The 11,127-nt window shown below is 39.4% G+C and overlaps 1 protein-coding gene across 1 annotated transcript; it reads left to right on the top strand.

Moving 5' to 3' along the window:
* Positions 1-864: 864 nt before the first annotated feature.
* rhbdl2 (rhomboid, veinlet-like 2) lies at positions 865-11,127 on the top strand. The gene is made up of 8 exons (XM_080426084.1): positions 865-1,248; positions 2,332-2,608; positions 4,867-5,015; positions 5,149-5,261; positions 6,392-6,492; positions 6,812-6,872; positions 6,983-7,044; positions 8,674-11,127. Exons 2-8 carry the CDS (start codon positions 2,345-2,347, stop codon positions 8,851-8,853), a joined length of 930 nt encoding a protein of 309 aa, XP_080282210.1. The 5' UTR covers positions 865-1,248; positions 2,332-2,344; the 3' UTR covers positions 8,854-11,127.

Below are 11,127 nucleotides of genomic sequence, written 5' to 3'. Positions count from 1 at the left end.
GGATTTGCATCATGTTTATTTGCAGGTGACGTCACTGATCCCAGGTATGGCGTTTCTATGGGCGTTTCACTGGGAAACACAGGTACAGTGTTGCCATGTCCGCTTATTATAAGCGACTTTGGGCTTGTTTTTCTGTTAAGTTGCTTGTAAATATTGTCAGTTGCGGGTTGCCGTTTTTGGAGCTGGTTTCCAAAGTGCTTATTTTAGATTTGTCTCCAAATGTTTAAACTAGTGGTTCTCAAACATTTTCATAACAAGGACCCCCAAATTAATATATATTTGTGCCAGGGACCCCTGGCACAAATACACGATTTGTGTATGGGGGAGAAAAAATCAGATAAGTTTTGAAAATAGAGATGATCTGCAAGCTCTCAATGCGTCGCATCGTAATGCGTTGTGAGCTTATAGATCTGCTATTTTCAAATAGAAATAGCCGATGCACATACGTTTAAAGTGCTCATGTGGCCTAGCCCACTGGTTCCCAAGCTTTTTAGCTCGAAACCCAAAAGACAAACTAGTGAAAATAGCAGATCAACAAGCACACAACACGTCAGTGTTGTGAGGTTGTAGATCTACTATTTTCACTACTTCTTACTTTACAAAAAAAAAAAAATTATGTAATTCCTTGGATTATTTAGTAATAATAGTAATAATTACTTTGAACAATAAATACATAGTAATAATAAAAAAGAAAGCAAGTTGAAACAAAAATAAAGGGGTATGTATTCGCGACCCATAAAAATGTGTCCACGACCCACCGACGGGTCCCGACCCAGTGTTTGGGTTTGCTTCTTTTGGGCTAGTTTTCCCCAGACCTGGCTGCTTGTATCTCTCGGAAAATCTGGCAACGCTCCACACAGGTAGTCTCAGTCCCAGCCAGGTAGTTGCTATAGTTGTGGTGCTAACGGATAATAAAGGCACTACCGTCTATGAGAGCGTTTATTTTAGTAATGTACATTTAGCAGGGAAGAATCAGTTGTTTGTTTTCTCCAAGGAAGGAAGTCTTGCAGGAAAGACCTATAATTATCTCGAGCAAAGTTTCCCCCTCGAGCTTCAGCTTTCAGAGTCATTCTGAGAAGGAAAGGAACTTGGTTGAGTCGTTTTGTAAGACTATGGATGTTAGTTGAACTGTGGTCAAATAATCTGCCATCTTTAGCATTTTCTGGCCTCTTAAACGGTTATTTTGAATAGAATTTGTGATTTTTATGCGTTGGAAGTCCGCGGACCCCCTTCTAAACAGGTTATTAGGTGAGTCCAAATTCCTAAACCATCTCAATTTACATTTGTCGTTACCAGCCTGCTTTCTCCAAACGTTAGATGGAGATTTTTATTTGTATAATTTCTGATAATGACGGTTAGACTCACTACATAATAAAGAACTTTATCACTTTAACTAGCCTACTATATAGTACAGGGCAGGCTATTCATTGGCCGATTGACTTTCTATCCATCTTGTAAAGCAAGTCATTATTCAAATAAATATTCGGTATAATCCAGTCAAGAATACATCTGAAAACGAACCAAAACCTGAATAGCCTTTGGAGAGATGACCGGAAAGAAAAAGTGCAGGCGAGACGGAAAAGGTTGTCATGAGACTGGACTGGAGTACTACAGCCATACCAGTGGTTTCATGGGATACAGGATAGGTGGGCACTAGGGACATCTGGGCCCTCTATGTAAAATTGGCTATTTTGTCCAAAATGTAAAAAATAATATATATTTTGAAGTATACATACAGTATACATGATGTGAACATGCAGGGTACATCATTATCAGACTTAATTATATCCTTCAACTTCTTGTTTATGCCCCAAAATATACAGGTGTTATAACAACACTAGCAATTGTAGAAATATTAACCTTAATTGTCGAATGTTTAAGCATGTTCTAATCATGTATACTTTACTTAAAAACCTTTTCCTTTTTTTCTTTTTCTTTCTTTTTTTTTAATAAACATTTTGGAAGAAATAGCCAATTTAACACAGAGGTGCCCACTCTTCCTGGGTGCCCACCTATCCTGTTACCGTTTCATGGGCCTCACACTAAGAGCCATTAGTATAATCAACTGCACACCGGGGAATCAAAACGTATTGTTCCTGGGTTTGCAGTCAGTCTTTTAATATAGAAAGTAGAAACATTTATTTTAATCATAAAAGTAAATAATGTTCGGCCTGATTCACAAATCCTACAAATCAATGCTGAATGGTCCAAACGTATGAAAACCAATTTACCTGTGTTTGATTGTTGTTGCAAAGAACTAATCATTTCTAAGTGCCCAGGATATGCATGCAACATAGTGTTAGTATGTAATGTGGAATCTCCTCTGTGAAGGCCAGTAAAAGTGATGGAGGAGCTCGACATGGAAGCGCAGGAGCCGCTTCCTGTGGAGAGGGATGAGAGACAATTGAAGCAAGGAGGAGACCAGGTAGATGGGCAAGGAGGAGACCAGGTAGATGGGATGCTGGGTGATGATGATGATGGGTGCTGTGTGAGGTTCCAGAACTCTTTGGCGAGATGGATGCTTCCAGAAGATGCCCGCAACACCTACCTGGAGCGTACCAACTGCTGCCCGCCCCCAATCTTCATCATTTTAATCAGCATTGCAGAGGTAAGGCTTTGAGAGATGCATGGGCAATTGACCAGGCACAGTAAAAAGGTTAATTTACCTGAGACGGTACAAATGGAACTAAATGGACCCATAAGACAATTTGTACACTCTCAGAATTTCAAATGGATAAATGAACACTGGACTTTAATGTGTAAGTGTGTATTCATAAACCAGCCATTTTGCTCTAACGTCATAATTGGCCTCTTACATACAGTATGACGTAAGAGCCAGCATGTTAATAATATTAACAAGCTTTGACCATATTATGGTCAATGCTTCCTCATAAGCAGAGTGGGAAATTACCACTAGTCAAATAGTTTAGTGGTCAATTTTGACTATGGTTAGCATACGCCTCCGGCCACTTTCACTACCTGTTGTATTATAACATGCTAATAGTGATACCTAAAATGTCTGGGGAATTTTAAACGATAGAAGACACTGACCAATGGACAAAAACAATGCACTTTACTCCCTGGCTATAAATATGTGGCACACACATGGGCACTGTGCCAGCCATTATGGATTGATTCTGTGTTCTAATTCTACAGCATGTGCAGCCTACATTTTTCTTAGACACGGTCACCATGGTAATGACATTATTGATTTTCTTTGATTGTATTTAGGGCAGCAAAACATGTGATGGACTTGTTTGTCATGGCCTGGCAGAAATATATTTTGGTCTTGGCACCAAGTGTAGCCCTGTTTTACTTGTTTAATTAAAGAACAGCTTTCAGTTTGGATGCAGAAACGGTCTGAACTGAGAAGCCCCTGTATCAATAGACAGTCTTTCACCATAACGTCCCTGCCTCAACTGTAGCCAGTTTAAGCCCCATTTATCCGTGTGAATGTCTGAATTATTTTAGTGTAATCCCCTGAAGCAGGCATGGTTTCAATAAAAATTGTGGTTTGGGCTTGAGACCATATTAGTTTAGTTCCAGCTAACATTTAAGCATAGGCCTCAGAGATGCTTTTTCAGCATAGCACAAACAGAAAACAACAATGCTGCATTCTTGAAGACCAGTTACGGCCATGAAAGACCAGTTACGGCCATGAAAGACCAGTTACGGCCATGAAAGACCAGTTACGGCCGGTGAACAGGAAATGCCTGGTAAACTGAAAGTGAAACTCACGAAAAGTGCAAAAGTTGGATCATCATTGATAATCCATGCATAATCCATCCATGATTATGATTATTATAATTTTCTTCCCAGTATATCTCAGTATATCAGTATATCTCTTTTTGCCCCGCTTCACTCACGTGCGATACCCGTGCACGTTTTTTGTGATGACGCAAATCCTCTGTGTTGCCCTGTGTAAATGTACATCTTTGCATTGATTTTGTATGTAATCGTCCCACGAGGAAAAATGTGCTCTGCTTCTGGTGTGAATACAGGATGACTGACATTTATTTGCTTGACCTAGTAAATACATGTGTTGAATCACTCTCATCTGAGTAAGCACACACTCATATACCATGGCCATCAACTACGGTACTTCATCAGAGATAGACTGACGTCTGTGCACAATGATATGAGATGCATGTGTTGTGTTCCTACTCATTTACTTTACCATGTCTCATATTTTCCGGTCCTGTCATATGTCCAGTACTGTATACATTCTCTAGGTGTGTGATAAACTTTAGAACTTGTCGTGTGATACTGCCTGGTGTCATCTTGTTCTCTGAGCTCCTCACTCAGCTGAACCATCACTCACCCCCCTTAGTTAGAGGGAGACTCTCTTAGGACCACATTGTTCTTTTGAAGCATGATTGTACTAGCAGGTGGAGTATTTATAAATATTGCTTTTTCCATTTGACCAAAAGAGACACACACCTCACTAGTTGACCTGCCCACAAGCAGCCGGTTTGTCAATGTGGGAACAATGCCATTCAGATCTTTTCTGTACAGTGTGGCTTTGCTACTGAAGACCACATTGAGTTTTCTGTAGCTTCGTTCACAAACTGCTCAGATAAAGGTCGGACAGGGAAGTATACAATATATCTTGTTTTGTTTTGCTTTTCAAGGGATGTGCATTTAATTATTTATGTTTTTCAAGAGAAATGGCCAGCCCTTAATTTCTTCTTAAAGTGACTGCTACAGGCTGGATGTTTATATGCAAACACTTCAATATTTACAATATGTTGTGAAGATAAACTGATTAAATTGCATTCAGTGTGCAGCTCAGCACTAAACATATTTATTTATCTCTCATATTTATGAATAACCTGGAGTGTGTGAACCCTGTTGTTTTCCTTTCAGCTGGCAGTGTTTATCTACTATGCAGCATGGAAGCCACAGAAGCAGTGGGTGACTCTGGATGAGGGCATCTGGAACAGCCCCTTAACCTACAGAGCTGACCGTAGGCAGGAGGCCTGGCGCTTCTTCTCCTACATGTTCGTCCATGCTGGGTAAGCATCTGACATAGAACTGAATACAAGAATATTTTTATAATAATTATACTTTTTAATGTTTTTATGTTTTTACCTCCATTAATATGAATTTATCTCTTTGTCTCCATGTTTGTTCATGTTTCCTTTTTAGTGTGGAACACATCCTGGGAAATCTGTTGATGCAGCTGATACTGGGCATCCCTCTTGAACTAGTCCATAAAGGCTTTGAAGTGGGAATGGTCTACATGGCAGGGGTCCTGGCAGGTGATTTCTATTTCTGTCTCTTTCTAAAAAACACTTTTATACAGAGATCATTAACTTTTATAATGCCACCTGTGTGTGCGCTTTACTGATTTTACATGACATGCTGGCTTTGCTGTATCTAAGGCTTGACGTGTAACACAACAGCATCAGAGTCTAGTGTTACATGCTGTTTAAGTTGACAGCTGCTGCTGTTGGTAAATTCTATATATTTACTATGCATAACAAAATAGCAACAAATTGGACGGACGACATAGTAGACTGCAGTCACTGAAGCTTTCCTATTGAAGCATGTTCCTTCACCGAGCGTCATAAAGGCTGTTTTTCCTAAATAAGAAGAGAATGCTAAGTTGTATAACCCACTCAGCTGTGGTCAAAAAGATAATTTCAAAGTTTCAAAACTCTCATCACATACACTTTCATGTAATTTCTCCCTTTCTCTTGTTTGCTCAATCTATTTCTCTCTCTCTCGCATACACACACAACATGAGTTAGCTGTCGGTAGACTTTATACTTTTACAATGATAGCCTACACATTTCACAAATTATGGACACAATATATTTTTAGGGTAGGACAATTGAACTGTTGTTGTTGCCACCGTAAGTTCATCTCGTCCACTTTCTCGCAAAATATCTTCTTTATATTTTTCCATTGAAAATACTGTCTGTCTTTTCTTGACGTTGAGTCGGCTTGTGAAAATAGATGCAAGCAGATATGTGTGAGCAATGTGTTTTCGCGATCAGACGTACATTGGAGGAGAAACATAAGAGAAGCAGAGAACTATCTGGCTCTGTGACCACCTCCACTGCTGTCTCAAAGATTCTGTCTCTGTACCGAACAGTTAGGCAGAATAACGGTGCAACATACTTTCCCACCTTGAAGGCTGTGTAAAAGGGGCTTATCTTTCTCTAAGCAAGCGACAGTCACTAGTACTACACTCTATTTGTCGATAATCAGCCCTCAAATTCCTGTGATATACTGATCAGTCAACAGCAGGTTAGGGTTATGTACGGCATGCACTCTGACATTTGCCAAACATCAAGCTGATTTTCCTGTTTGTGATAGAGTAAGCTGTGGGGCTCAGAAATGCCACTGCTCAGAGAGCTGATTATTTTTGTTGCCTGTTCCTCAGGCTCCCTGGCTAGCTCCATCTTTGATCCACTGAGTGCCTTGGTGGGGGCCTCGGGTGGGGTGTATGCTCTGATTGGAGGCTACTTCATGAATGCTGTGGTGGTGAGTTTGCATACAATTTGTTGTTAATATGTATCTCCATATAAATTAGCTAATTTACATGTAAAACGAACCTTTCTTTCACTACTTAAGACATTTTAAACACATTAGATAAATGTCAGTCGTATCAGACATGATACGATTGCCGATTCTGTGGGCGGTCACTGAATGGTCAAAATTGATTTTCATGCCTGTTGTATTTTAGTTTTTAATGTGTTTTAATGATATTGATAATAGATACACACTCCTTAACTTTAAGAAAAGAATGTGGCATACAAATTATTATTGTTATTATTTCGTTTCTGGTGTGTTCATTCCACAGAACTTCCGAGAGATGATCCCTCTTCTGGGAGTATTTCGTATCGTGGCGATATTGGCAATTGGTAAGCTTCCCTTCACTTTGCTTTGCCGTCCCATTAAGTTTAAACTTTTATTGCTGTGATCAATATAAATGATAAAGATCAAAAGTCAATGACGTTTCCTTCCTCTCTAGTCGGGACAGATGTTGGCTTTGCCATCTACAGAAGATTTCTCAGTGAAGAAGTTGGAATGCCGGTAGGAAAGCAATGGATTTGGAGAGCTCCCTTCCCCCACACACACAAATTAGTTTCAGCATAACAAAGGCTTTCCTAGACCTGTTGACACTTGGGAAAGACCTTATGAAGAATTCCGGCCAACCCCACCCTAAGATAAACCCTGTTTTCAATGTGGTTACAGCTGCAGAAAAGTAGCTCTCCATTAGTTGTATCATGCAGCCTTCTTGTACAATTTAAACACAAGCCTCTCGTCTGGATTAAGTATGTCATCACCACACACATACATAGCCTCATTAAAGGTATTCTGTATCAGTCTCGGTCAGATCCTGCCAAAATTCACTGCACAGCCCCTTTCGGACCAAATTACTTCTCCCTACTTAACAGTTAAGCGTATACAGTAGTACTCTCCCCAAAGCCACTGTTGTTGATGTTGAACAGGACTCATGGTGTTCTTTATTATTCCATATTTCTCCTATATATATATAGCTATTTTAATCATGTCAGAGCAATCATCTTTCCCCCAAGAAACAACATTAATCTTTTGCCAACCACACGGTCAGTGTCAACCAATGAAACCACAGGGAGACCACATGGTTGACATCGACCAAGACAAAGACCAGTCTGGTCATTTTGTTGTTTTTTGGGGTAAGATTAATGCTTCCGGCATGATTCAAATCTCTCTATGGAAAACTATGGAATAATAAAGAACATAATAATGAGTCCTTTTTGACAGACACTGTGGCTTTTTGGAGCGTACTATTATGCTTACTTGTTACAAGTAGGGAGAATTAATTTGGTCCTAAAGGACCAGGCGGTGAATTTCATTAAGATCTGACCAACAAGACTGGTATTATGGAATACATGTTGTAACGTTTGGAGGCTGAACACACCCTGCTTCCTTGTTTGTCATCAACTATTGTAGATCCTCACAGCCATCTGCTTCCAATAAAGACCAATAAAGGTCTAAATGTCGTCTTCCATGATTTTACTGTCCCTCAGCTTTGTTTTGCTAGTTAATTTTAAACAGTTCACACTACGTTTGCATGTGTTTGTCATTGTTGAGTAACTATAAGCTAGTAATTACAGGTCTGCGGTTAGTATGCTGAAAATTAAAGGATGAGGTGACGTCCCTTATGACCAAATAGGCTCTGTGCATACAGTAACTGTAGTCCCAGGTTTCCTAAAGGTTCCTGTTTCAGTTTAAACCCTATACTTGGTTGACCAGAGTCCCTCAGGTCTCTAAACTAGTGACTTTTCTGTGTTGCGCTACGTTAAATGTCTTCGCTGAAAATAGCCAATCTACAAAATCATGTGAAAAAAATAATCTAATTGTTAATCGCAATTATTTGTGTGACAATTAATCGTCAACTTAGATTTGTAATCGTGACAGCCCTACTTGTAGATCTGCTGTTTTCTGCGAAGATTTTACCAGAAAACGGATGCTGGGGTTTAATTGGTTAATTGGTGCGGCAGCAGATTTGAACCGGAAACACTGAAGTCTAATTTATACTTTGTCACTTTAAATTTTCAAAAAGACAAAACAAAACCTTTCCCACCGTCGTGTGTCAAGGTATACGTGAGGCATTAAGCCTAGGGGTAATTCTCTCCATTCTGTAACTGACCCCGCCCTTTAACCCTTCCATTTTAGGTGTCCTTTGTGGCCCATATCGGAGGAGGGGTGGCTGGAATGACCATTGGCTACGTCTTCTTCAGCGCTTACAACAAGAAACTCCTCAAGGACGCACGCTTCTGGCTCTGCATTGTGGGTTATGTGGTCTTCCTGCTGTTTGCTGTGCTGTTCAACATTTTCCTTTCCCCAGCGTCATAATCAAGTATGGTCTACCTCAGTGTTTTTCAAAATGTTTAATTTCAAGGGCCCCCATAACTGTGAGCGTGTACAAATGGTACCATTTGTACACTCTCAGAGTTACAGACCTGTAAGGGTCCATTTGGAGCCCCCTCAAGGAACCCTGAGGGTCCCTGGACCTCACTTGAAGAACCACTGGTCTATCACCTTATCCTTTTTTTAAATGACACTAAAAAGCCTTAAAGTTACTTTTCAGGGATTTTGGAACAATACTCAGGGTTTGTTTTTACTTGAGACTAAAACAGGAACTCCTTGTGTTTATGCGGGACACTGCAATATAAAAGTGCTTTTATGAGTAAGAATTCAATACAGAAATCGTATTTTTACGCCTTTTTGGTACATATATAAAGGTTTTTCTATTTCTTTTTGTTACTTTGTGGTTTGTGTAAGGCTATTTTATCCATATTTGGGTGGGTTTTAAAAATTGTTGGATTATCAGCATAATTATAGGGAAGTTCCAGTCGTGGCTCGTGTTGTTTGACCGTAATTACTTAATAGAAGCCTACCTCATACTTCTTCTGAGAGGTGTGGTTCCCAATTGTTGCTGTTTTCAAACTACCATAGTTTTTTCCAAAATAAATGAATAAAAATAAAACGGCAAATATCGTAAACAAATAACTTTTGCTGATTAAAACCCATAGCAGCCTCCTCACTTTCAATCTATGTAAAAATAGAAAATCGTTGCTATTACGTTGTCTGACCGTTTACCATCAGGCCTTGGCTGAATGTCTTGTTATTGTTCATTGGCCACATCCTGTTGACTGGGTGTAACCAATGATGTGACAATGTTTTGGATTCATTAAGATGTAAAACTGTCGATTCACTTAAATGTTATAAACATCACTACATCACTGATGTAGTGGTGTCTGGAGAACTGGGTATGCTGTAATTTTGCCTAAATTATTTAACGGTGGCCCGTGCCATCGTAAAGAGGAACAGTGCCCCATGTAAATAATTCTCAGAAACAGTGACATGTACTATGAATTCTGCCATGATAGTTTACACAAAAATAAGCGGGTTTCTTATAAGCGCTTTATATTCCTGGGTCAAAGTAGTGCAACAAATGTGCACATTTAGTTATGTTTGCATTCTTTGCTATCTTATTGTCACTGTCTCTGTAGCATTGCTTGCATAAGGGCATGCTGGTAGCTCTTGCTTGTCCCTGTTAATTCCCCTCAAATGCAACGTGTTTCAGAACAGAACGTATGCTGTATTCTGGCCGCTCTGGACAAAAGTCAAGCCAAATCTAACTAGGCAGAGATAGAAAGAAGGAGCACAATGTTGGCCACTTTTGTCCAGAGTGCCTCATATTTGTCACTCAAGTTAACACCATTCATGGAGGTTCTGTAGAGAGGTGGGGCTGCTCCATGTGGGCAACGGTGTGCTTGTGTTGCTATGGAGCGAGAAAAATAAATATGAGACGAAGTCTCTAGTCTAGATAACGTGTGGCTAGTATCATAGTGTGGCAAAGGAGTATTGAAACCGTTCAGAATCAATATGTTCTTTTTGTTATTTTGTGACAACACTAAAAAGTTTTGAGTATACACAATACCCACTGAAGAAGTGGATAGCTACCTTTGTATACCCCCCACTACTTCATTGCAGTAGTCTGTGTGCCTTTTCAATTACCTGTATTCTGTATTCTGTTGTTGAGCAGACAGCTAAAGAAAACATGGTGTCAATTCATGAAACATTTCAATGATTTTCTGTTGTAAGTTATGTGTGTAAGAATTCAGCACAGAAATGCAATTTTTACACCTTTTTGATACAGATAACATTTGTTACCTTTTGGTTTTGGTATGTGTTAGCTATTTTATGCATTTATATTTGGGTTGGTATACAAAATATTTGAATTTTCAGCAAAATGAGAGGAAATGCCCAGTTGCGGCTCCAGTTAGTAGAAGCCAACCTCATATTTTGATAAGACCTCGTCTTCTGAGAGGTGCGGTTCTCATTTTCTGCTGTTTTATCATTACTATTTCTACTATAACTGTAGTCTAGTGTTAACTACAGACCGTCTATATTCGGTATGGTATAGGTTGAGAAGTATAAGACCTACTTATATACATTTGTTGTGACTAACAACATATGAAACCAAAGGAGTACAGGGTATGAAGTTTGATCAAACTACCTATTTGAAATGTTGTGTGGTCACAGTTAAATTGTATGACTCATGTTCCAGTGGTGAAAATCGTATTTTGCCTCATCAATTTTGAATGTTCTGTTCTGAGACCG

This window comes from Gymnoscopelus braueri (assembly GCF_963280865.1).
Source record: "Gymnoscopelus braueri genome assembly, chromosome: 4".
Taxonomy (NCBI): Eukaryota; Metazoa; Chordata; class Actinopteri; order Myctophiformes; family Myctophidae; genus Gymnoscopelus; species Gymnoscopelus braueri.
This window is presented reverse-complemented; position numbering and strand designations above follow the sequence as displayed.